At 47.8% G+C, this 27,949-nt stretch overlaps 1 protein-coding gene across 1 annotated transcript in view; it reads right to left on the minus strand.

The window, feature by feature from the left end:
* Positions 1-27,949, minus strand: part of LOC138671966 (arylsulfatase H-like) — a 137,089-nt gene that overhangs the window by 25,723 nt on the left and 83,417 nt on the right. Inside the window, exon 10 of the mRNA XM_069760070.1 lies at positions 18,334-18,455. Within this exon, the coding sequence (XP_069616171.1) occupies positions 18,334-18,455 (122 nt within the window). The remainder of the gene's footprint in view (positions 1-18,333; positions 18,456-27,949) is intronic.

The raw sequence follows: 27,949 nt of genomic DNA on the forward strand, positions 1-27,949 counted from the left end.
CCTCAGGTGTTGCAAGGTACAAGAGCCACACCTTGAACAGCATTATTGATGCACAAGTCAAAGGTTGCTCTATTTAATTTTGCTCCTTGCACACGCTGAATTAAACACGTACACTATTTAGCCCATTATACTGTCAAACAGTAGTGGAGGCGTGACTACTAGTCTTTTTAAGGAGACGCAGCACAGGTGTACAAATTTACACCTAGGTGCTGTGCGCTGATTCCTTACCGTTGTTATTTGCAGTACAGGAAACTGCGCTCTTGTGTTATCCCTTGGCAATACCCTGTTAGTGCAGGCCGTCTCATGACCTCATTTCATGTTGGCCGGTGCGGTTAACGATGGCCATAAATCCCAGACCCACAGTGGCTTTTCCTAAAGTCACACTGCGGTGCTGGGATTCGTGGCCTTGTGCAGTAAATATGTTTGCCGCTCACACATGTCCTTACACCTGCTTCAGACTGGGCGGCCTCAGCTGATCCCTTATCGCATGCCGCGGCCATGAGGCCGCACAGTCAGAAGAAGGCGGAAGGAGGGGAGTGAAAACAGGGGAACATATGCACTGCTCGTGCCCATCAATCACACCCTCGCAGTCAAAATATATGAGACAAAGGGGGGGCGTTGTGTCAGGCAGGGGGGACGCACAGGCACAGCCAGCCAACCAATGATGTCAGGAGACGGGCAGCGCTAACAATGGGGGTGCTGCGTGTCATTAAAAAGGAAAGTCACACCTCAGGGACATTGTAATGGTCTGTAATGAGACACATTTTGTACTTGTTGAGTTCCACGTGTGCAAGGAGAAAAAGTCAGCCACCTTGTACAAATGCAGCAGTACTGCTGTACAAGGTGGCTGTTATACATAGAAACACCTGGGGGGGTGGGGGGCAGGCTCCCTTCAATTTCAGTTCATGTTCCTGCGTGGCGTTTGCAGGAAACGTTGCAAGCTACACAGCAGGGGAACAGCTGGCGGTGCTGAACCCCACTAACACATTGGCTGGTGTTTTTCTCTGTGCAGCTAGCATGTCCGGGCAGAAACTGGCGTTGTTTTAGCCCAGGGTCAGCAGGAGGAGGAGAGGAGCAAAGTGTAGGCCAAAGCCTGCACTGGTGGCAGCTTTTGGTCAGTTGTGCCAGCGTGGCTTGTGCTGGACACGTTGCCGACTACACAGCAGGGGAACAGCTGGCGGTGCTGAACCCCACTAACACATTGGCTGGTGTTTTTCTCTGTGCAGCTAGCATTTCCGGGAAAAAACTAGCGGTGTTTGAGCCCAGGGTCAGCAGGAGGAGTAGAGGAGCAGAGTGTTGGCCAAAGCCTAGTTGAACCAATTTCAAAGGTTACCTTTAACCCCCCCCTCAGGTGTTGCAAGGTACAAGAGCCACACCTTGAACAGCATTATTGATGCACAAGTCAAAGGTTGCTCTATTTAATTTTGCTCCTTGCACACGCTGAATTAAACACGTACACTATTTAGCCCATTATACTGTCAAACAGTAGTGGAGGCGTGACTACTAGTCTTTTTAAGGAGACGCAGCACAGGTGTACAAATTTACACCTAGGTGCTGTGCGCTGATTCCTTACCGTTGTTATTTGCAGTACAGGAAACTGCGCTCTTGTGTTATCCCTTGGCAATACCCTGTTAGTGCAGGCCGTCTCATGACCTCATTTCATGTTGGCCGGTGCGGTTAACGATGGCCATAAATCCCAGACCCACAGTGGCTTTTCCTAAAGTCACACTGCGGTGCTGGGATTCGTGGCCTTGTGCAGTAAATATGTTCGCCGCTCACACATGTCCTTACACCTGCTTCAGACTGGGCGGCCTCAGCTGATCCCTTATCGCATGCCGCGGCCATGAGGCCGCACAGTCAGAAGAAGGCGGAAGGAGGGGAGTGAAAACAGGGGAACATATGCACTGCTCGTGCCCATCAATCACACCCTCGCAGTCAAAATATATGAGACAACGGGGGGCGTTGTGTCGGGCAGGGGGGACGCACAGGCACAGCCAGCCAACCAATGATGTCAGGAGACGGGCAGCGCTAACAATGGGGGTGCTGCGTGTCATTAAAAAGGAAAGTCACACCTCAGGGACATTGTAATGGTCTGTAATGAGACACATTTTGTACTTGTTGAGTTCCACGTGTGCAAGGAGAAAAAGTCAGCCACCTTGTACAAATGCAGCAGTACTGCTGTACAAGGTGGCTGTTATACATAGAAACACCTGGGGGGGTGGGGGGCAGGCTCCCTTCAATTTCAGTTCATGTTCCTGCGTGGCGTTTGCAGGAAACGTTGCAAGCTACACAGCAGGGGAACAGCTGGCGGTGCTGAACCCCACTAACACATTGGCTGGTGTTTTTCTCTGTGCAGCTAGCATGTCCGGGCAGAAACTGGCGTTGTTTTAGCCCAGGGTCAGCAGGAGGAGGAGAGGAGCAAAGTGTAGGCCGAAGCCTGCACTGGTGGCAGCTTTTGGTCAGTTGTGCCAGCGTGGCTTGTGCTGGACACGATGCCGACTACACAGCAGAGGAACAGCTGGCGGTGCTGAACCCCACTAACACATTGGCTGGTGTTTTTCTCTGTGCAGCTAGCATGTCCGGGCAGCAACTGGCGTTGTTTTAGCCCAGGGTCAGCAGGAGGAGGAGAGGAGCAAAGTGTAGGCCGAAGCCTGCACTGGTGGCAGCTTTTGGTCGGTTGTGCCAGCGTGGCTTGTGCTGGACACGATGCCGGCTACACAGCGGGGGAACAGCTGGCGGTGCTGAACACCACTAACACATTGGCTGGTGTTTTTCTCTGTGCAGCTAGCATTTCCGGGCAGAAACTGGCGTTGTTTGAGCCCAGGGTCAGCAGGAGGAGGAGAGGAGCAAAGTGTAGGCCGAAGCCTGCACTGGTGGCAGCTTTTGTTCTGTTGTGCCAGCGTGGCTTGTGCTGGACACGTTGCCGACTACACAGCAGGGGAACAGCTGGCGGTGCTGAACCCCACTAACACATTGGCTGGTGTTTTTCTCTGTGCAGCTAGCATTTCCGGGCAAAAACTAGCGGTGTTTGAGCCCAGGGTCAGCAGGAGGAGTAGAGGAGCAGAGTGTTGGCCAAAGCCTAGTTGAACCAATTTCAAAGGTTACCTTTACCCCCCCCCTCAGGTGTTGCAAGGTACAAGAGCCACACCTTGAACAGCATTATTGATGCACAAGTCAAAGGTTGCTCTATTTAATTTTGCTCCTTGCACACGCTGAATTAAACACGTACACTATTTAGCCCATTATACTGTCAAACAGTAGTGGAGGCGTGACTACTAGTCTTTTTAAGGAGACGCAGCACAGGTGTACAAATTTACACCTAGGTGCTGTGCGCTGATTCCTTACCGTTGTTATTTGCAGTACAGGAAACTGCGCTCTTGTGTTATCCCTTGGCAATACCCTGTTAGTGCAGGCCGTCTCATGACCTCATTTCATGTTGGCCGGTGCGGTTAACGATGGCCATAAATCCCAGACCCACAGTGGCTTTTCCTAAAGTCACACTGCGGTGCTGGGATTCGTGGCCTTGTGCAGTAAATATGTTCGCCGCTCACACATGTCCTTACACCTGCTTCAGACTGGGCGGCCTCAGCTGATCCCTTATCGCATGCCGCGGCCATGAGGCCGCACAGTCAGAAGAAGGCGGAAGGAGGGGAGTGAAAACAGGGGAACATATGCACTGCTCGTGCCCATCAATCACACCCTCGCAGTCAAAATATATGAGACAACGGGGGGCGTTGTGTCGGGCAGGGGGGACGCACAGGCACAGCCAGCCAACCAATGATGTCAGGAGACGGGCAGCGCTAACAATGGGGGTGCTGCGTGTCATTAAAAAGGAAAGTCACACCTCAGGGACATTGTAATGGTCTGTAATGAGACACATTTTGTACTTGTTGAGTTCCACGTGTGCAAGGAGAAAAAGTCAGCCACCTTGTACAAATGCAGCAGTACTGCTGTACAAGGTGGCTGTTATACATAGAAACACCTGGGGGGGTGGGGGGCAGGCTCCCTTCAATTTCAGTTCATGTTCCTGCGTGGCGTTTGCAGGAAACGTTGCAAGCTACACAGCAGGGGAACAGCTGGCGGTGCTGAACCCCACTAACACATTGGCTGGTGTTTTTCTCTGTGCAGCTAGCATGTCCGGGCAGAAACTGGCGTTGTTTTAGCCCAGGGTCAGCAGGAGGAGGAGAGGAGCAAAGTGTAGGCCGAAGCCTGCACTGGTGGCAGCTTTTGGTCAGTTGTGCCAGCGTGGCTTGTGCTGGACACGATGCCGACTACACAGCAGAGGAACAGCTGGCGGTGCTGAACCCCACTAACACATTGGCTGGTGTTTTTCTCTGTGCAGCTAGCATGTCCGGGCAGAAACTGGCGTTGTTTTAGCCCAGGGTCAGCAGGAGGAGGAGAGGAGCAAAGTGTAGGCCGAAGCCTGCACTGGTGGCAGCTTTTGGTCGGTTGTGCCAGCGTGGCTTGTGCTGGACACGATGCCGGCTACACAGCGGGGGAACAGCTGGCGGTGCTGAACACCACTAACACATTGGCTGGTGTTTTTCTCTGTGCAGCTAGCATTTCCGGGCAAAAACTAGCGTTGTTAGAGCCCAGGGTCAGCTGGAGGAGGAGAGGAGCAGAGTGTAGGCCGAAGCCTAGTTGAACCAATTTCAAAGGTTACCTTTAACCCCCCCTCAGGTGTTACAAAGTACAAGAGCCACTCCTTCTGCAGCATTAATGCTGCACAAGTAAAAGGTTGCTCTATTAATTTTTCTACTTGCACAAGCTGAATGCAACACGTAGACTATTTAGCCCATTATACTGTTAATCAGTAGTGGAGGCGTGACTTGTCTTTTTAAAGAAAAGCAGCACAGGTGTCGAAAACAACACCTTTTTGCATGGGCGCAGCTTCCTGAGCGTTGTTAGTTGCTGTACAGGAGTCTGCGCTCTTGTGATCCTTTGGCCATGCGCTGTGAGCGCTTCCTGTCTTATGACCTCATTTCATGTTGGCCGTTGCGGTTAGCGATGGACATGAATCCCAGACCCACAGTGTGTTTTTAAAAAATTACACTGCGGTGCTGGGATTCGTGCCCTGGTGCACTAAATATGTTTGCCGCTCACACATGTCCTTACACCTGCTTCAGACTGGGCGGCCTCATCTGATCCCTTATCGCCTGCCGCGGCCATGAGGACACCCAGTCTGAAGAAGGCGGAAGGAGATGAGTGAACACAGGCAAACATATGCACTGCACATGCCCATCAATCACACCCTCGCTGTCCAAAAAAATAAGACACCGAGGGCCGTTGTTTCGAGCAGGGGAGATGCACAGGCGCAGCCAGCTAACCAATGATGTCAAAAGACGGGCAGCGCTAACAAGGGTGGTGCTGCGTGTCATTACAAAGGAAAGTCACACCTCAGGGACATTGTAATGGTCTCTAATGAGACACATTTTGTACGTGTTGAGTTCCACGTGGGCAAGGAGAAAAAGTCAGCCACCTTGTACAAATGCAGCAGTACTGCTGTACAAGGTGGCTGATATACATAGAAACACCTGTGGGTGGGGGGCAGGCTCCCTTCAATTTCAGTTCATGTGCCTGCGTGGCGTTTGCAGGTCACGTTGCAAGCTACACAGCAGGGGAACAGCTGGCGTTGCTGAACCCCACTGACACATTGACTGGTGTTTTTCTCTGTGCAGATTGCATGTCCGGGCAAAAACTAGCGGTGTTAGAGCCCAGGGTCAGCAGGAGTAGGAGGAGAGGAGCAAAGTGTAGGCCGAAGCCTGCACTGGTGGCAGCTTTTGGTCGGTTGTGCCAGCGTGGCTTGTGCTGGACACGATGCCGGCTACACAGCGGGGGAACAGCTGGCGGTGCTGAACCCCACTAACACATTGGCTGGTGTTTTTCTCTGTGCAGCTAGCATGTCCGGGCAGAAACTGGCGTTGTTTGAGCCCAGGGTCAGCAGGAGGAGGAGAGGAGCAAAGTGTAGGCCGAAGCCTGCACTGGTGGCAGCTTTTGTTCTGTTGTGCCAGCGTGGCTTGTGCTGGACACGTTGCCGACTACACAGCAGGGGAACAGCTGGCGGTGCTGAACCCCACTAACACATTGGCTGGTGTTTTTCTCTGTGCAGCTAGCATTTCCGGGCAAAAACTAGCGGTGTTTGAGCCCAGGGTCAGCAGGAGGAGTAGAGGAGCAGAGTGTAGGCCGAAGCCTAGTTGAACCAATTTCAAAGGTTACCTTTAACCCCCCCCTCAGGTGTTGCAAGGTACAATAGCCACACCTTGTGCAGCATTAATGCTGCACAAGTAAAAGGTTGCTCTATTTGTTTTGCTCCTTGCACACGCTGACTAAAACACGTACACTATTTAGCCCATTATACTGTCAAACAGTTGTGGAGGCGTGACTTGTCTTTTTAACGAGACGCAGCACAGGTGTCAAAATTTGCACCTAGGTACTGGGCGCAGATTCCTGAGCGTTGTTATTTGCTGTACAGGAGTCTGCGCTATTGTGATCCCTTGGCCATGCGCTGTGAGCGCTTCCTGTCTTCTGACCTCATTTCATGTCGGCCGTTGCGGTTAGCGATGGACATGAATCCCAGACCCACAGTGTGTTTTCAAAAAATCACACTGCGTGGCTGGGATTCGTGGCCTTGTGCAGTAAATAGGTTTGCCGCTTACACATGTCCTTACACCTGCTCCAGACTGGGCGGCCTCAGCTGATCCCTTATCGCCTACCACGGCCAGGAGGCCGCACAGTCTGAAGAAGGCGGAAGGAGATGAGTTAAGACAGGCGAACATATGCACTGCTCGTGCCCATAAACCACACCCTCGCTGACAAAATAAATATGACAACGAGGGGCGTTGTTTCTAGCAGGGCGGATGCACAGGCGCAGCCAGCTAACCATGATGACAAAAGACGGGAAACGCTACCAAGGGGGGTGCTGCGTATCATTACAAAGGAAAGTCACACCTCAGGGACAGTGGAATGGTCTCAATGAGACACATTTTGTACGTGTTGAGTTCCACGTGGGCAAGGAGAAAAAGTCAGCCACCTTGTACAAATGCAGCAGTACTGCTGTACTAGGTGGCTGTTATACATAGAAACACCTGGGGGGGTGGGGCCAGGTTCCCTTTTAATTTCAGTTCCTGTGCCTGCATGGCGTTTGCAGGTCACGTTGCCGGCTACACAGCAGGGGAACAGCTGGCGTTGCTGAACCCCACTAACACATTGGCTGGTGTTTTTCTCTGTGCAGCTAGCACTTCCGGGCAAAAACTAGCGGTGTTTGAGCCCAGGGTCAGCAGGAGGAGGAGAGGAGCAGAGTGTAGGCCGAAGCCTGCACTGGTGGCAGCTTTTGTTCTGTTGTGCCAGCGTGGCTTGTGCTGGACACGTTGCCGACTACACAGCAGGGGAACAGCTGGCGGTGCTGAACCCCACTGACACATCACCTAGTGTTTTTTCTGTGTAGACAACACTTCCAGGTGGCAACTGACAGTGTTGAAACCCAGGGAATCAAAGAGGAGCAGAGTGTAGGCCGAAGCCTGCAGTGGAGCAAGTTGAAAGGGAACCTTTAACCCCCCCCCCCCAGGCATTTGTTGCTGAAAGAGCCATCTTGTACAGCAGTAATACTGCACATGGAAAATGGTGGCTCCGAAAATTATGCTCCTTGCAAACGCTGAAGTACACACTCATATAATGTGTCCCCTCACACCGTCAAACCATCCCGGAAGTGGGACTTTCCTTTGTAATGTGACACAGCACAGCCGTCATTCCAACCCCCTTGGTGCCGGGCACCACCTCCTCAACGTTGTTTGGTTCTGTCACGGAGCCCGCACTGTAATGTTATCCCTTGGCCATGCACAGTTAGCGGTGCCCGTCTTCTGACATCATGTAGGTGTCAGGCTGGCAGTGCCTGTGCGTCCAAGCTGCCCGAGATCCAACCTTGCAGTGTCATCTAATGTAGTCCCACTGCGGGCCAGGGATCCATGGGCATGCGCAGTGCATATCATCGCCTCTCACTCACCTCCTTCCTGCTTCTTCAGACTGTGCGGCGTCACGGCCGTGGCATGCTATTAGGGATCAGCTGACGCCGCCTAGTCTGAAGAAGCGTGAAGAAGGGGAGTGAGAGGCTAGTATATGCACTGCGCATGGCCATGGATACCAGGCCCACTGTGGGATCACATTAGACGACACTGCGAGGTGTGATTTCGGGCAGCGTGGACGCACAGGCGCAGCCAGGACGACAACAAATGATGTCAGAGGACGGGCAGCGCAAACTGTGCATGGCCAAGGGATAACATAACAGCGCAGGGTCCATGACGGAATCAAACAACGCTAAGGAGGCAGCGCACGGTGCCAAGGGGGTAGCAATGACGGCTGTGCTGCGTCACATTACAAAGGAAAGTCCCACCTCCGGGACGGTTGGACGGTGTGAGGGGACACATTACATGAGTGTGTAGTTCAGCGTTTGCAAGGAGCATAATTTCAAGAGCGACCTTTCCCTTGTGCAGTATTAGTGCTGCACATGGTGGCTCTTTCAGTAACAAACGCCTAGGGGGGGGGGGGGGACAGGTCCCCTTACATTTTAGTTGTGCCAGCGTGGCGGTCGCATGACACGTTGCCGGATACACAGCTGGGGATCAGCTGACGTTACTGAACCCCAATAACAGAGGAGCGACTGTTGACTGTGCACACAGCACTTCCAGGCACCAACTGGCGGTGTTAGAGCCCAGGGACAGCAGGAGGAGCAGATTGGAGGTATTGCCGCACACACAGCTGGGGATCAGCTGACGTTACTGAGCCCCAATAACAGAGGAGCGACTGTTGACTGTGCACACAGCACTTCCAGGCACCAACTGGCGGTGTTAGAGCCCAGGGACAGCAGGAGGAGCAGATTGGAGGTATTGCCGCACACACAGCTGGGGATCAGCTGACGTTACTGAACCCCAATAACAGAGGAGCGACTGTTGACTGTGCACACAGCACTTCCAGGCACCAACTGGCGGTGTTAGAGCCCAGGGACAGCAGGAGGAGCAGAGGAACAGAGTGTAGGCCGAAGCCTGATTGGAGCAAGTTGAAAGGAAACCTTTAACCCCCCCCCCCCAAGACGTTTGTAGCTGAAAGAGCCATGTTGTGCAGCACTAAGGATGCAAAAGGAAAAGGTTGCTCTTTTAATTATGCTCCTTGCAAACACCGAAGTAAACACTAAAAATGTGTCCCTTTATACCGTTAAACCGTTCCGGAGGTGCGAATTTCCTTCGTAATGGGACACAGCACAGCTGTCATTCCTATCCCCTTGATGCCGTGCGCTGCCTCCTCAGCGTTGTTTTAAGCTGTCACGGAGCCTGCGCTGTTCTGTTAGCCCTTGGCCATGCCCAATTAGCGCTGCCTGTCTTCTGACATAATTTGGTGTCAGGCTGTCAGTGCCTGTGCGTCCACGCTGCTCCAGATCCCACCTCGCAGTCTCATCTAACGTAATCCCACTGCGGGCCTTGGAACCATGGGCATGCACAGTGCATAACCTCGACTCTCACTCCCCTCCTTCCCTCTTCTTCAGACTGTGCGGTGTCACGGCCGTGGCATGCTAGGGATCAGCTGACGGCGCACAGTCTAAAGAAGGCGGAGGGAAATGAGCGAGAGCCCGAGGGGAAGATATGCACTGCGCATGCCCATGGATCCCAGGCCCGCAGTGTGACTCAATCAGAAGACACTGCGAGGCGGGATCTCGGGCACCGCGGCCGCACAGGCGCAGCCAGCCTGACACCAAATTATGTCAGAAGACAGGCAGCGCAAATAGGGCATGCCCAAGGGATAACAGAACAGCGCAGGCTCCGTGACAGCTTAAAACAACGCTGAGGAGGCAGCGCATGGCACCAAGGGGGTAGGAATGACGGCTGTGCTGCGTCACATTACGAAGGAAAGTCCCAGCTCCGGGACGGTATAACGGTATCAGTGAACACATTTTATAAGTGTTAAGTTCTGCGTGTGCAAAGAGCTAAAAAAAAAGAGCTACCTTTTCCTTGTGCAGCATTACTGCTGCACAAGATGGCTCTTTCAGTAACAAACGACGGAGGGGGGGGGACAGGTTCCCTTACATTTAGGTTGTTGTGCCAGCGTGGCGGTCGCAGGACACATTGCCGGCTACACAGCTGGGGATCAGCTGACGTTACTGAAACCCAATAACACTGGGTCGTATGTTTTTACTGTGCAGCCTGCACTTCTGAGCCGCAACTGGCGGTGTTGGAGCCCAGGAATAGCAGTTCAGGTGGTAGAAAGATGAACACAGCAGGAGACCTGGATGACACCCAATTACTTAATCAGGCAGAGGAGTGGCAAATTCCTGCGAGATCCAGGCCTGGTTCATTTTCAGGAAAGTAAGCCGGTCAACGTTATCGGAGGATAGTCGCATGCGACGGTCTGTTAGTACACCACCTGCGGCACTAAAGACACGTTCCGATAAGACACTAGCCGCAGGGCAAGCCAGCACCTCCAATGCATACTGGCTTAGCTCTGGCCATGTATCCAGCTTAGAGACCCAAAACTTGAACGGGGAAGAGCCATCTGGGAGTACAGTAAGAGGGCAAGCCATGTAGTCTGTCACCATCTGACGGAACCGTTGCCTCCTGCTGACTGGAGCCGCCGGTGATGGTGTAGACATTTGGGGCGGGCACACAAAAGTGTGCCAGAGTTGTGCCATACTGGGCTTGCCTTGGGCAGAGGCACTGCTTCTGCTCCCTCTTTGGGCAGAGCCTCCCCCACTGCCTCGACGCACTGAGCTGCTTTGTAAAGCACTAGCAGCACTCCTCTCAGTTGGACAGGAGAAGATGATGGAATTCACCAGTGTGTCGTGGTACTCCCGCAATTTACGCTCCCGGGTCAACGCAGGGATGAGGTTTTGGACGTTGTCCCGGTAGCGAGGATCGAGGAGGGTGAACACCCAATAATCAGGCATGTTGAGAATGTGGTCGATGCGGCGGTCGTTTCTCAGGCACTGCAGCATGAAATCCACCATGTGCTGCAGAGTGCCAACCGGCCCAGAAACGCTGTCCCCTGCTTGAGACATGATCTCTGCCCGCTCGTCATCACCCCACCCTCGCTGTACACACTGACCACTGGACAATTGTGTCGCTCCCTCCTCTGGACGGAGCTCTTCCTCCTCCATTGACTCCTCCTCATCCTCCTCACAAATTGGCCCCTGCGTACCCCTTTGTGAGGAACCACGTGGCGCTGACTCTCCAGAAGCTGATGGAAAAGGTGACTCCTCATCCTCCACCTCTTCCACCACATCATCCCTTAACCCTTGCAAAGTTTGCTGAAGCAGGCAGATAAGGGGGACAGTCATGCTGACTAGTGCATCATCTGCACTTGCCATCCGCGTGGAATAATCAAAAGGACGCAAAACCTGGCAGACGTCCTTCATAGTGGCCCACTCTGTGGTTGTGAAGTCTGATCGGCGCTGACTGCGACTTCTTTGCGCCTGATGCAGCTGGTACTCCATAACTGCTTGCTGCTGCTCACACAACCGCTCCAACATATGTAACGTGGAATTCCACGGGGTAGGTAGGTCACATATGATGCGGTGTTCCGGAAGGCGGAATCGGCGCTGCAGAGCAGCAATGCGGGATCTGGCCAAGCTGGAACGCCGCAAGTGAGCACACTCTAGGCGGACCTTGTGCAGCAGGGCATCAAGATCCGGATAGTCCCTCAGAAAACTCTGCACAACCAAATTGAGCACATGTGCCAGACATGGGATGTGAGTGAGGTTGCCAAGGGCCAAAGCTGCCACCAGATTTCGGCCATTGTCACACACTACCATGCCTGGCTGGAGATTCGCTGGCAGTAACCACACATCGCTCTCCTGCTTTATGGCATTCCAGAGCTCCTGCGCTGTGTGGCTTCGATGCCCCAATGAAACTAGTTTCAAGACGGCCTGCTGACGTTTGGCCACGGCTGTGCTCATGTCGGTCATAGGTAAACGTTCACGGGTCCATGTGGGGGTGGACTGTGACGGATCCTGCAGAGAGGAATCAGAGGAACTGGTGTAAGAGGAGGAGTCGATGCGTACAGACTGGATTCCTGCAATCCTTGGAGTGGGCAGGACACGTCCTGCGCCACTCGCACGATCTGTACCTGGCTCAACAACATTAACCCAATGGGCAGTGAGGGAAACATATCGCCCCTGTCCATGCTGACTGGTCCACGCATCGGTGGTGAGGTGGACCTTGCTACTGACGGCGTTCAGTAGCGCATGTTTTATGTTTGCCTCAACATGCCTGTGCAGGGCAGGGACAGCCTGCCTGCTGAAGTAAAAGCGGCTGGGCACCTTGTACTGTGGGACTGCCAATGCCATCAAGTCACGGAAGCTGTCAGTCTCCATCAGCCTGAACGAGAGCATTTCCAGGGACAACAGTTTGGCAATGCCTGCATTCAGAGCCTGTGCTCGGGGGTGGTTGGCCGAGAATGCCCGCCTTTTCTCCCATGCCTGTACTACCGATGGCTGTAGAGTAGACTGGGAGTGTGAGGATGACTGGGAAGGTGGTGCTGTGGGTGGAATTACACAAGGTCTCTGGGAGGAAGCCAAACCAGCTGTGCGTGAGCTGGAGGAAGAGGCAACACGAGCTGAAGAGGTGGTAGCTGCCGCTGTTGGTTGGCCTACATCTTCAGTGTGTTTCTGTAACTCCACCGCGTGCCTGGTCCGCACATGTTTCCACATATTTGTGGTATTGAGGTTGCTGACATTTTTCCCTCTTTTTACTTTATGATGACACAGCTTGCATTTGACAAAACAAATGTCATCTGCAACTGTGTCAAAAAAGGACCAGGCACTGCAAGTCTTGGGAGCGCCCTTTTTGGCTTTGGAAAGAGACAGGCTCCTAACGGGTGCCAAAGTGGAGGCTACAGGCTCCGCAGTCTTCCCCCTCCCTCTCCCTCTTTGGCCCGTAAGAGGAAGCTCTTCCTCTGAGCTGCTCCCACCACCTTCCTGTTCCTCACGCCACGATGGGTCAAGGACCTCATCATCTCCACTACCCTCTGCCACCAACTGCTCCTCCTGGGTAGTCTCAGCAGCACAGTACGCACGAGAAAGCGGCACCTGAGTTTCATCATCAGATGCGTACTGCGCTGTGGTCACCGGAGGCACTGGCCCACCTGCCTCTTCAGAGTCAGAGAGAAAAAGGTGTTGGGCATCACTGCACACTGCCTCTTCTTCCATTTCTCCAATGCTGCTTGGCTGGCCCCCTGTTTCCAAGCCAAGAGATTCAGAGAACAGAAGTAGAGACGGCTCCTGTCCTGGGCTCTCTGACTGCCTGGCCAATTTGGCAGGTGGTGAAGAGACAGATGGCTGCTCTCCAGTGCTCTGTGCCTGAGAGGATGTGGCACTAACTGAAGTCGATGCCGAGGCGTTAGCTGCCATCCACCCGACAACGGCTTCAATTTGGTCTTCACGCAGCAGCGGTGCACGGCGCTCTCCGACAAAGCTGCGCATGAAGGACTGTTCCCTGCTGAAACTGAGTGACGACGAGTCACCGGCGCCCGCAGCAGGCACAGAATCACCACGTCCTCTCCCTGCTCCTCTCCCTGCTCCGCGCCCACGCCCACGTGCCTTACTCCCTGCCCTCTTCATCTTGGTTGACAGATAAAGATAAGCAGAAAAGTACTAAGGCCTTAGTGTGCTTATTCCTGTAATGCTCCTCCTAACAGGTGTAAGAAACACTAATGTTGTAAATTGTGGACTAAACTTTATTATTTTTCAAATGTGGCCTACACAAGTGTTAAGTTGTGTTTGGTGAACTTAACCTTTTTTTTGGTGCAGATCGGGCTACAGAGCTAGTTTAAATCACACGGAGACCGTGCAGACAGCCGTAAACGGCGCTGCAAGGCCAAAAAACCCTCCTCTAGGTTATCCTATATAGTGTTTTTCCACTATTTAGCTGGATACAAGTGGAAAGACACTAATAGGAATTTTTTTTTTCAAATTTTAAACTGGCTGCACTATTTGAAAAAAAGGAAATTGTTTTTCAAGGTATGAGGCAGTAACGCACCCTGAGCTGAATCCAACCGGCTATGGCTGCACACAGACTACAGGGCGAGCTGGGCTCACACGGAGACCGTGCAGACAGCCGTAAACGGCGCTGCAAGGCCAAAAAACCCTCCTCTAGGTTATCCTATATAGTGTTTTTCCACTATTTAGCTGGATACGAGTGGAAAGACACTAATAGGAATTTTTTTTTTCAAATTTTAAACAGGCTGCACTATTTGAAAGAAAGGAAAATTTTTCTCAAGGTATGAGCCAGTAACGAACCCTGAGCTGAATCCAACCGGCTATGGCTGCACACAGACTACAGGGCGAGCTGGGCTCACACGGAGACCGTGCAGACAGCCGTAAACGGCGCTGCAAGGCCCAAAAACCCCCCTCTAGGTTATCCTATGTAGTGTTTTTCCACAATAGAGCTGGAGACTGGTGGAAAAACACTAATAGGAAATTTGAGAAAAAATGTGCAGCAGGCTGCACTAAGAGCAAAAAAGAACAACTGTGTGAGGCAGTGTGAACCCCCCCTGAGCTGAATACAACCGGGTATATGGCTGCACACAGACTACAGAGTGAGCTGCACACACACACACACACACACACACACACACACACAGAGACCTTGCAGAACGCTGTTAAAACAGCGCTGCAAGGCAAGAGCAAGGTGAACAGTGAAGAACACACAGCGTTTTGCTAAATTAGCCTTTGGAAAGGAAAATAAAGCAATTAGCAAGCTCAACTGGCCCTCAGTTAGAACACAGCGTCCTGTCCCTAACTGAAATCACAGCAGAGTGAGCGCAAAATGGCGGCAGCGCTTTTTTATAGTGCAGAGTGACATCATTTCAGCAGCCAATCCAAGCCTTGCCAGTACTTACATGCCCACCATGCTAAACAGGATGTGCCCACACTTTCATTCATTCCTCATTGGCTGCTGCGTTCAATTTGAATTCTGGGAACTTCCGATTCCGGTATCCGATACGCGGGAAGTATCGGAATTCAGTATCGGAATTCCGATGCCGCAAATATCGGCCGATACCCGATACTTGCGGTATCGGAATGCTCAACACTACTCACCACACAACTAAATAAGTTCCTTGGGGGGTCTAGTTTCCAAAACAGGGTCACTTGTGGGGGTTACTACTGTTTAGGTGCATCAGGGGCTCTGCAAACGCAACATAACCCCGACAGACCATTCTATCTAAGTCTGCATTCCAAAACGGCGCTCCTTCCCTTCCGAGCTCTGCCGTGCGCCCAAGCAGTGGTTTACCCCCACATATGGGGCATCGGCGTACTCAGGATAAATTGGACAACAACTTTAGTGGTCCAATTTCTCTTGTTACCCTTGTGAAAATAAAAACTTGGGGGCTAAAAGTCTTTTTTGTGGAAAAAAAATATTTTTTATTTTCACGACTCTGCATTCTAAACTTCTGTGAAGCAGTTGGGCATTCAAAGTTCTCACCACACATCTAGATAAGTTCCATGGGGGGGTCTAGTTTCCAAAATGGGGTCACTTGTGGTGGGTTTCTACTGTTTAGGCACATCAGGGGCTCTCCAAACGCGACATGGCGTCCGAGCCAATTCTACATTGAAAAAGTAAAACGGTACTCCTTCTCTTCGAAGCTCTGCGATGCGCCCAAACAGTGGTTTACCCCCACATATGGGGCATTGACGTACTCAGGAGAAATTGCACAACAACTTTTGTGGTCTAATTTCTCCTGTTACCCTCGTGAAAATAAAAATTTGGGGGCAAAAAGATCATTTTTGTAGAAAAAATGCGATTTTTTTATTTTAACGACTCTACGTTATAAACTTCTGTGAAGCACCTGGGGGTTTAAAGTGCTCACTACACATCTAAATAAGTTCCTTAAGGGGTCTAGTTTTCAAAATGGGGTCACTTGTGGGGGGTTTCCACTGTTTAGGCACATCAGGGGCTCTCTAAACGTGACATGGTGTCCGATCTCAATTCCTGCCAATTCTGCATTGAAAAAGTCAAACGGCGCTCCTTCACTTCCAAGTTCTGCGGTGCGCCCAAAAAGTGGTTTACCCCCACATATGGGGTATTGGCGTATTCAGGAGAAATTGCATAAGAAAATTTATAGTTACATTTCTGTTTTTACACTTGTGAAAATTAAAAAAATGGTTCTGAATTAAAATGTTTGCAAAAAAAAGTTAAATGTTCATTTTTTCCTTCCACATTGTTTCAGTTCATATGAAGCACGTAAAGGGTTATAAACTTCTTGAATGTGGTTTTGGGAACCTTGAAGGGTGTAGTTTTTAGAATGGTGTCACACTTCGTTATTTTCTATCATATAGACCCCTCAAAATGACTTGAAATATGATGTGGTCCCTAAAAAAAAATGGTGTTGTAAAAATGAGAAATTGCTGGTCAACTTTTAACCCTTATAACTCCCTAACAAAAAAAAATTTTGTTTACAAAATTGTGCTTATGTAAAGTAGACATGTGGGAAATGTTATTTATTAACTGTTTTTCGTGACTTATCTCTCTGAATAAGGGCATAAAAATACAAAGCTTGAAAATTGCAAAATTGTAATTATTTTTGCCATATTTCCGTTTTTTTCATAAATAATCGCAAGTAATATCGAAGAAATGTTACCACTATCATGAAGTACAATATGTCATGAAAAAACAATCTCCGAATCAGCGGGATCCGTTGAAGCGTTCCAGAGTTATAACCTCATAAAGTGACAGTGGTCAGAATTGTAAAAATTGGCTCGGTCATTAAGTACCAAATTGGCTCTGTCACTAAGGGGGTTAAAGTCTTGGAAATCATTTTGTATCCATATCCAGCTATAAACTTCTCCACAACAGTATCACAGACCTGTCTGTTGTGTTCCTTGGTCTTTATGATGCTCTCTGTGCTTCAAACAGAACCCTGAGACTATCACAGAGCAGGTGCATTTATACGGAGACTTGATTACACATAGGGGGATTATATTTATCATCATTAGGCATTTAGGACAACATTGGATCATTCAGAGATCCTCAATGAACTTCTGGAGTGAGTTTGCCGCACTGAAAGTAAAGGGGCCGAATAATATTGCATGCCCCACTTTTCAGGTTTTGAATTTCCCCAAAAATGTAAAATAAGCAATAAATTTCGTTCAACTTCACAATTGTGTTCCACCTGTTGTTAATTCTTTACTAGTGTTGAGCATTCCGATACCGCAAGTATTGGGTATCGGCCGATACTTGTGGTATCGGAATTCCGATACCGAGATCCGATAATTTTGTGATATCGAGTATCGGTATCGGATCAATAGGGATGTGTAAAATAAAGAATTAAAATAAAAAATATTGATATGCTCACCTCTCCGGCGGCCCCTGGACATCACGCTGCTAACCGGGAGGCTTCTTTGTTTAAAATGCGCGCCTTTAGGACCTGCGAATGACGTCCCGGCTTCTGATTGGTCGCGTGCCGCCCATGTGACCGGCACGCGACCAATCAGAAGCCGCGACGTCATTCTCATTCACAAAAACTCCTAATTCTAGGAATTAAGGACCTACGAATGACGTCGCGGCTTCTGATTGGTCGCGTGCCGGTCACATGGGCGGCATGTGACCAATCAGAAGCCGGGACATCATTCGCAGGTCCTAAAGGCGCGCATTTTAAACAAAGAAGCCTCCCGGTTAGCAGCGTGATGTCCAGGGGCCGCCGGAGAGGTGAGCATATCAATATTTTTTATTTTAATTCTTTATTTTACACATCCCTATGGATCCCAGGGCCTGAAGGAGAGTTTCCTCTCCTTCAGACCCTGGGAACCATGAGAATGCCTTCCGATACTTGATGTCCCATTGACTTGTATTGGTATCGGATATCGGTATCGGCGATATCCGATATTTTTCAGGTATCGGCCGATACTATCCGATACTGATACTTTCAAGTATCGGACGGTATCGCTCAACACTATTCTTTACCAAAAATTTACATTTGGTATCTTTATGTTAGAAGCATGATATGTGGGAAAAGGTTGAAAAATTCCAGGGAGCCGAATACTTTCGTAAGGCATTATATGAGAGGAGCTTGTGTGATCCTAAAAAATTTGGCTCATTGGAGTTATATGATCCTGCTGATGGTTTTTCGCTGATGGATGTCATATTCAGTTTGATACTTTTATATGTGCCCAATACCTTACTGTCTGTAGTAACAGTAAGTAGCCCCCAACTGGCAGGTTGTTCTGTGGGCAGTGTGGCATGGCAGGCGCTTGAGTGACTAGTGTGACATGGCATTCAATACTATGTTAGAGCATTTTTTGCATACCCATTGTTTTGTACTATGTTTAAATTAAGCAAATCATTTTTCTTTACTTACTAATTTTGTGCTGCCATCGAACTGCGTGCAAGTACACGTCGCAGTAGTGAAACATAAATTCATGATCAGAGTTGGGTGCCATCCCTTGCAGAAGAGGCATCAAGTCTTTACCATCAATTATTCTAAAAGCATAGAAATGCATTTGTTATTCCATGATTCCATGTAACAAACTCACAGTAGACATTCAATACCTATACGAGGCCAAAAAAAATAAATAAATTGGGATACTTCCAATAATACATAAATTACCAAGAAAGGGAATGTGATTACAACTCATAAATTAAAATAAGTGAGTTTTTATAAAGTACCGTTTATACTCGAGTATAAGCCGACCCCCTTACTTTTGCCACAAAAAACTGGGAAAACTTATTGACTCGAGTATAAGCCTAGGGTGGAAAATGCAGCAGCTACCGGTAAATTTCAAAAATAAAAATAGATGCTCCATACCGTTCCTTATTGCCCCATAAGATGCTCCATATAAAGCTGTGCCATATATAATGCTCCATATTGTTCATTATGGCCCCATAGATGCTCCTTATAAAGCTCTGCCATATAGAATGCTCTGCACCATTCATTTGTGCCCCATAGATGCTCCTTATAAAGCTCTGCCATATAGTGCTCTGCACCGTTCATTATTGCCCCATAGATGCTCCTTATAAAGCTCTGCCATATAGTGCTCTGCACTGTTCATTTGTGCCCCATAGATGCTCCTTATAAAGCTGTGCTACCGGTATATATAATGCTGCAATGAAAAAAAAAAAAAGCCATACTCACCTCTCTTGCTTGCAGCTCCCGGCGTCTCGTCCTGGCATCTCTCCGCACTGACTGATCAGGCAGAGGGCGCCACGCACACTATATGCATCATCGCGCCCTCTGACCTGCATAGTCAGAGCGGAGAGACGCCGGGAAGATGGAGCGACGCCGGGAAGATGGAGCGACGCCCGGCGTGTGGAACGGGGACAGGTGACTATGCGATACTTCCCTGCTCCCGGCATCCCGCTCCCCCTGCCGTCCCACGGTCTTTGGGTGCCGCAGCTTCTTCCTCTATCAGCGGTCACCATTACCGCTGATTAGAGAAATGAATATGCGGCTCCACCCCTATGGGAGTGGAGTTTATATTCATTTCTCTAATCAGTGGTCCCACGTGACCGCTGATAGAGGAAGAAGCTGCAGCACCCGAAGACCGTGGGATGGCAGGGGGAGCTCCAGGATCGCCGGGACTAGGTAAGTATGCCTCAGCGCCCTCTCCCCCTCACCCGCCGACCCCAACGCTACCATGACTCGAGTATAAGCCGAGAGGGGCACTTTCAGCCCAAAAAGCGAGTATATACGGTACATTAGTAAAAACAATAAAAATGTTAATAATAACAAGGGTAAATTGAGCAGAGTAATGCCTGAGCAACAACAAACACAATGAATGCAAAAATGTAAACCACAGGAACATTATTTGTAGTGGCAGTGAACCCTTCTGAGTTCTTCTGTATGTGATTGATGGTGCAAATGTGGTGCTTTTGGCTACTACAGGGTCAAAACTGAGGGTTGGACAATATTTGGACGAGGCATTTTTCATCCAATTCCATTTCTCATTGTAGGTTGAAATTAACCTTAATTCTAGTGATGGTAATGATGGAGCTTTTGGTTTGAGATAATCTGTCCTTCTCATTTTTCATGCTCTGGACCAGCCTTGAATGGATAGTGCAGTTAGAATATCATGTCTGAGAGCATCATTCTGACAGTTCTTGGGCCTGTACAGTATTTGGAAAGAAGATTCATCGGAACAGATACTCCTTGTTCTGAGAAATTGGCCATGTGGAATACTGTTTTTTACCCCTTTCTGACATCAGACGTAATAATCCGTCCCTGTGCCCTGGGCCTATTGGACTAGGGATGAATTATTATGTCTATGCGATCACCTGCACACACGAGGGGTGTGCGGGCGATCACCGCTGGGTGTCAGCTGATCCATTCATTCATTTGATACAGAGCTAGATAGCAGAAAAGCCGGTAATTCAATTGCCGGCTTTTGCTATCTTCTTATCAAACCCGACAGGATATGAAACATGGTTTACATACAGTAAACCATTTCATATCCGTTATATTTTTACATATTCCTCACTAATAATGTTAGAAGTGTCTGTGTGTAAAATTTGGGAACTTTAGGTGTTAAAATAAAGGGTTAAATCACGGTAAAAAATGGCGTGGGCTCCCGCTCAATTTTCTCAGTGGGAAAGCCAGTGACTGAGGGCAGATATTAATAGCCTAGAGAGGGACCATGGTTTATGGGCCACCCCCCCCCCCCCCCCCGGCTAAAAACATCTGCCCCCAGCCACCCCAGAAAAGGCGCATCTGTAAGATGTGCCTATTCTAGGACTTAGCCACTTTCTTCCCACTCCCGAGTAGCGTTGAGATGTGGGGTAATAAGGGGTTAATGTCACCTTGCTAATGTAAGGTGGCATTAAGCCAGGTTAATAATGGAGAGATGTCAATGAGACACCTATCCATTATTAATTTAATAGTAATAAAGGGTTTAAAATAACACACACATTATGAATAAAGTATTTTAATGAAATAAATACACATGGGTTTTAATATCTTTATTGTACTCTCAATCTAACTGATGACCCTTGATCTTCTGGAAAAAAAAGGCAAAATAAAAAAACAACAATATCCCATACCTGTCCGCCGTACAGTCATGTCCCACAATGTAAATCCATCTGAAGAGGTTAAATAATTTTACAACCAGGAGCCTGCTAATGCAGCCACCCCTGCCTGTAAAAACTGGGGAATGAATGGAATGCCGCTATGTTGACTTGCGGTCAAATTGCAAAAAAAGTGCAATCCCAAAATTTTATTGTTTGGCTTTTTTGCTAGGTTCACTAAATGTTAAAGCTGACCTGCCTTTATGATTCTCCAAGTCACTATGAGTTCATAGACACTAAACATGTCTAGGTTATTTTTATCTAAGTGGTGAAAAAAAATTCCAAACTTTGCTAAAAAAAAAAATTGCGCAATTTTCCGATACCCGTAGTGTCTCCATTTTTCTTGTTCTGGGGTTGGGTGAGGGCTTATTTTTTGCGTGCCAAGCTGACATTTTTAATGATACCATTTTGGTGCAGTTATGTTCTTTTGATCGCCTGTCATTGCATTTTAATGCAATGTCACGGCAACCAAAAAAACGTAATTCTGGCGTTTTTAATTTTTTTTTATCACTACTATCACTACTATTGATAGATCGGGCGATTCTGAACACGGCGATACCATATATGTGTATGTTTGATTTTTTTTTATAGTTTTATTTTGAATGGGGTTTATACTTTTTTTTTATTTTTTTCATATTTTTTAAAACCTTTTTTTCTTACTTTTGCCATGCTTCAATAGCCTCCAAGGGAAGCTAGAAGCTGGCATAGCCTGATCAGCTCTGCTAAATAGGAGCGATGCTTAGATCGCTCCTATGTAGATGAATTACTGCATTGCTATGAGCGCCGACCACAGGGTGGCGCTCACAGCAATCCGGCATCAACAACCATAGAGGTCTTCAGGTGACCTCTTTTTGTTATGCCAATGCATCGCCGATCACGTGATGGGGGTCAGCGGTGCACACATTTCCGGTCCGATGGCGGGAAACGCTTGTTAAATGCCGCTGTCAGCGGCATTTAACTAGTTAATAGCGGCGGGTGGATCGCGATTCCACCCGCCGCTAATGTGGGCACATGTCAGCTGTACAAAAGAGCTGACATGTCCCGACTTTGATGTGGCTCAGTGCTGCAGCCCACATCAAAGGAAGAGATGCGACCTCCACAGTACAAGTATGACAGAGGTCGTGAAGGGGTTAAAGGGCATGAAAATTCAAAGTTGGAAAACTGCGAAATTTTCTACATTTTCGCCAAATTTCCATTTTTTTCACAAATAAACGCAAGTCATATCAAGAAATTTTAACACTATCATGAACTAAAATACAGTATGTCACGAAAAGACATCTCAGAATCACCGGGATCCGTTGAAGCGTTCCAGAGTTATAACCTCATAAATGGACAGTGGTCAGAATTATAAAAATTGGCCTGGTCATTAACGTGCAAACCACTCTTGGGGTAAAGGGGTTAAAGGGTTTAGCATGAGAGGATGTGGCATGTAAAATGAATTAACCGCTGTGACTTGTCTTTTGATCGTTTCATAGCATATTTACTATTTTTGCACTTCAGCACTTTTTCTTTACCATGTTATCAAATACCTGTAGTTATTCTATTTTGTTTTTATTTTTTGGGTCAGTTCCATCATATTTTTTTATTTTCCAGCTCATCTCCTGCCATTTGTTTGTCCTTTTGCACATGCAGTTTAATACAGTGGTACTTCATATTATGTTATTCGGTCATACAGTTATTTGCCCACTCGATGGCTCCACTACCTCAGAGTGACTGTGAATTTAATAATATTATTAAACCTTACTCGCTATAACATCTGATATTTGAATTTTCCTGTGGTTTACATTTTTGTATTCATTATGTTTGTGGTTGCTCAGGCACTACTCTACTCAATTTTCCCTTGTCAATATTAATATTTGTAATGATTTTACTAATGTACTTAAAATATTTTTACTTATTCTAATTCATGGGTTGTAATTACTTTCCCTTTTCTAGGTATTCACAGGAGACACTGTAAAGTACAATGAATGGGCCAGTTCTCTAATATTGATCTGAGAAAGCACAAGAGCAAAATATGACGAGGAGAATGCACAGTAAAAATGATTGCAATAAAACAATTCTTAAATTTAAACAGTAACTAACCCTTTACAAATTTTATCATATTTCAGTGACCCTATAATTGCAAGCAGATCGATGGAGGTCTGCGTCCTGACTGGAGTATCGATTCAATAGAAAAAGTAAACAATGAAGCCTGTTTTCTATTACATCATTACATCTGTACCCTGATCTGTATGCATGCTCAGACAAGGGGCAGGACTGACATTAGGGGCAGGCAGACTAGGCAGCTGCCTAGGGCCTCCGCTCCCCCAAGGGCCCCCAGCCAGTGGTATGCCACTGATAGTGGCACACTATGCGGCCGTTATAGGGCCTGTGAGTTTTGTGGCCCGCCCGGTGTCAGCTCCAGACCCCCCGCGCACCGCATTCAACTGTATCAGCATCAGAGATGCCAATACAGTTGAAAGCAATAATGGAGAAGAGAGCGTCAGATGAGTCTCCTTCTCCCATACTTCCCCTCTGCCTCTGACACATCGGGGACACGATGACATCACTTCATCTCACGCCATGCTATGTGCTGGGCAATGGAGCTGATAACAGCGAAGCAGCCAGGAGCCAAGATCAGCAGGGGAAAGAGGAGGAGAGATGAGAATTGTATTTATATACATATAAATATATATACTGTATATACAGTATATAAAACTGTAGGACTGTGGGGCTGGATTATATTCTATGGGGGGCTACATTACATTCTATGAGGGAGGGCAGTATTATATTCTATGACGGGACTACATTATATTCTATGAGGTGGCTACATTATATTCTATGGGGGGGCTGCATTATATTTTATGGGGGCTGCATTATACTCTATGAGGGAGCTACATTATACTCTATGAGGGAGCTACAATATATTCTATGGAGGGCTGCATTATACTCTATGAGGGGGCTGCATTATATTCTATGGGGAGCAGCATTATACTTTGAGGGGGCTACATTATATTCTGTGTGGGACTGAATTATACTCTATGAGGGGGCTACATTATATTCTGTGGGGGCTGCATTATACTCTATGAGGCGGGCTACATTATATTCTAAGGGGATTGTATTATACTCTATGAGGAGACTACATTATATTCTGTGGGGTGGCTGCATTATACTCTGATGGGGGCTGCACTATACTATATGGTGGCTGCATTATACTATCGGACTATGGGCAGTGCATTATACTATATGTACTATATGGGACCTGCATTATACTGTATTGAGGACTATGGGGAATGCATTATACTATATGAAGAACTATGAGGTGCATTATACTATATGGAGGACTATGAAGAATGTATTTTAATATATGGGGGACTATGAGGAGTGTATTATGCTATATGGAGGACTATGGGAGTTTATTATACTATATGGAGGACTATGGTGAGAGTATTATACAATATGGAGGCCTATGGAAAGTGTATTACGCTATATGGAGAACTATGGAAAGTGTATTATATTATATAGAGTACTATGGGGAGTGTATTATACTATATGGAGGACTATGGAGAGTGCATTATACTATAGAGAGGACTATGGGTAGAGTATTATACTATATGGAGGACTATAAGAAGTGTATTATACTCTATGGAGGACTATGAGGAGTGTATTATACTATATAGAGAACTATGGGGCATATTATATTATATTGAGGACAATGGGGTGTGCATTATACAATCTGGAGAACTGTGGTGTACATTATACTATATGGAGGACTGTGGGCTGCACTGCACTATGTGGAGGACTATGGGGTGCCTTATGCTATGCAGACGACTATGTGGCACATTATACTAAATGAGCAAATGCTGCCTATTCTTTTAGTGATTTAGTCATTGTTCTCAGCAGTACCACGCCCTGTGAAAACTGCAGATTTGCTGCTGATAACATGATACTGTATTGGGATAACATGATACTGTATTAGTGATTGTTCTGTCCCCATCATTGTTCCTCAGTCAGTGCAAAGATGCTGGGAAATAAGCATTTAACGACTTCAATATTGTTGATCACACTCATTTAGTGGCTTGGGCTCAGCGCATGTAAATACAACCAAAATATTTCTGTTTGATGGTGCAATATGTGAGGATGAGCATTTGGGGCCCCATTTTAAACTTTTGTCCAGGACCCCTCTTTGCCTAAAACCGGCCCTGACTGTGGGTGTGCGCTACTGGACAACTGAGCTGCACGTCTCAGGGGGAAGGGGCCTTTGATTTTTTAGTGGAGGTCTCTGTATCTAGGCCCTCACTGATCTGCCTATAATTATAGGGGGGGGGGGAGGAAGCAGCTATGTCAGGAGTTGAAGAATGGACTGATTTATGCAGGGCAGAGACTTCATGATTCTATATAGAGAAGAGAAAGGAAAAGATTTAGTTGGGTAGAAAGACAAAATGAGCAATTGTAAGTACACAGTGCTATATACTGTACTATGATGACTGCAATATACTAGGAGGAGATAAACTTTTACATTTTTTCTCAAAACCACAGATTGAACTCGTATATGAAAAACTGACATCTAAATGAGTGTAACTTCATATTTGCACAGTCATATTTTCCTCATTTCATTAACAGATTAGTTCTTTAAACTTTTTACAAAGTTTAAAGCAAAGTCCATTTGTATAAAGTTAATTCTTTCTTATAAATTTAGTACTTTTCCATTGAAGTTTTAGATCTTGGAATTCTCTTCTAAAATGAAATGGTCCTTAGTACTAATCTAAGCATTATGCCTATCTCAAATGTAGTTAGAAGTAGAGATGAGCAAACTCAGAAAATGTTTGCCAATCTCAAATTCAGATTCGTGTTTGGATTCCCAAGCATTTTTTCTCAAAGTCGGCAAAATTCGGCCACAGTTCGATAAATGATCGCGTTTGGCTAGGATAGTGGTGCTGTATGATAAGCAGGGGGATGTGTTTTATGAGGGGAGGGGGTGGGTAGAGGTCAGAGGAACAGAATACTGTTTTTATTCATTTATTTTTTAATTATCTTAATATGTGTAGATTACGGCAGCCATCCGCAACGTCCATACACAAGGGCTTCTGTCATTGGGTGCCGAAGTCACATGTACCTCTCCATACAAAAAGATGAAAATGTTGTTTTGCTGGTGCCATTTTGTCAGTGTAACAGCTGTAATGCAGTGACCCCTGTGGCAGCTAGGGGGCGCTGTGTGTGCTCCTCGGGATATGCATAGAGGCGTGTCTGTGGTTATAAGAGTGGTGAAACAGCGAGTTTCAGAATTGTAAGTGGCTGATATGTGTCGCAGAGGGAGTCTGCGCAGTAAGTCTGAAGTAATGTTGTTCTTCTGGGACCTGTAGTCCTACAAGTAAATTGTGTTGTTTGTATAGTTGTGAAGGGAGACTTACTGGGCTAGTTATGAGAGATCGGTGGGTTGAACTAGCCACAAACACACACTCCCACTTGTGGGAGAGGTTACAGCTTCATAATGTGACCAGGATGTGGGTCACATGGTCTCTGAGTGTGGACCTGAATGGTCTATGCTGGAAGGTCCTGGAGAGCCTATGTGTTGGGATTGCCGTCTCCCTTAAGAGCACGTGGTGGGGCTTTGGACCTGGTGGCCTGGGGTGTTGGACAGACGTCCTGAATAGCACCCGGATATTTCACATGCTTGTGTGTTGGATGGTCCCCGGTAGGGACGGACATCCTGAATAGCGCACTGAGTAGCCTGTGTTGGAAGTCCTGGGAGTAGGCTTCCTGAAGAGCACAACCTGTGTTGGATGTCCTGGGAGTAGCAGTCCTGAAGAGCACATGCCAGTGTGTTGGACGGTCACAGGGTGTCCTGAATAGTGCACAGTGAGACTGTGGTCCTGGACGGTCTGTGTTGGAAGCTCCTGTGAGTGGAGTCTTCCTGGAGCACCTGAGAGACCGTGGACCTGGATGGTTTGTGTTGGGGAAGCTACCGACCTTCGGTGGCTCTGGACTAACTGATGTGTGCCTGCCAGGCAAGTTGGTGAACCCCGTAAGGCAGCTTCCCTGAGAGAGAGAGGACTGACAGGAGGTCTGCGTGTGGAGCAGGAGCTCCAGAAAGGTAACACCCGGGAAGGGGGGGACTGTCATAACGGCAGAGGCGTATCTGCCAGTGGAACAGACTATTGGAGCTTGTTGTGTTCCATGGATAGTGATGAACTGTGCGGTCTCCCATGGTAACTGGATGAAGTGAGGTCCAGCGTGTTTAGAGACGGCGAACCAATGTCGTGTGCGCTATATGACACGGACATTGACACGGCATACGGACACCCCCGGGAGCTAGTCAAGGAGGGATCGCGGGTGTAGTATCTGAGAGTTAAAGCCGTATATGAAATATCTGAGTCAAAGTTGCAATTTAATGTCACCGGTTGGTGCCTGTTGTGTTCTATGGAGTTTATAACGAACTGTGCATAACCCGGTTCACGATGCTATAATAAACCGCATGGACTGTATTTGTGTTAAAAAATATGCCTGTGTGACTGAATCACGTTGCTAAGTGAGTGTCCCCCTACACATGCAGTAAGCACAATCTTACACAGGACAGAGAGGCTGTTCCTGCTGCTGCAATTTGTCATATTGTTAGATAGGATGTGATGTGTGAAATCGACCTTCCAGCATCTAACTAGTTTGTACTAGTTGTGTCCCCTGAAGAAGTGTGGACGAAACGCACGTCGGGGTGGAGGGAGATGGCACAGACTCCACACACTGTGAGCATAACCGCAGAGTTTTCAGTCTATATTAATTGTGAAGGATTTGTTTGCTTCTAAATATAAGGATTAATGGCACCAGTGTGTGGATTACATTAGGAGCCATGGACATTGCCAGGCTATGCTTTCATATGTAATTTAGGTGCATATTGCTTCCATTTCTTTTTACTCCAATTATTTGCCTCCAACATTACTTAT

This window comes from Ranitomeya imitator, chromosome 3 (assembly GCF_032444005.1).
Source record: "Ranitomeya imitator isolate aRanImi1 chromosome 3, aRanImi1.pri, whole genome shotgun sequence".
Taxonomy (NCBI): domain Eukaryota; kingdom Metazoa; phylum Chordata; class Amphibia; order Anura; family Dendrobatidae; genus Ranitomeya; species Ranitomeya imitator.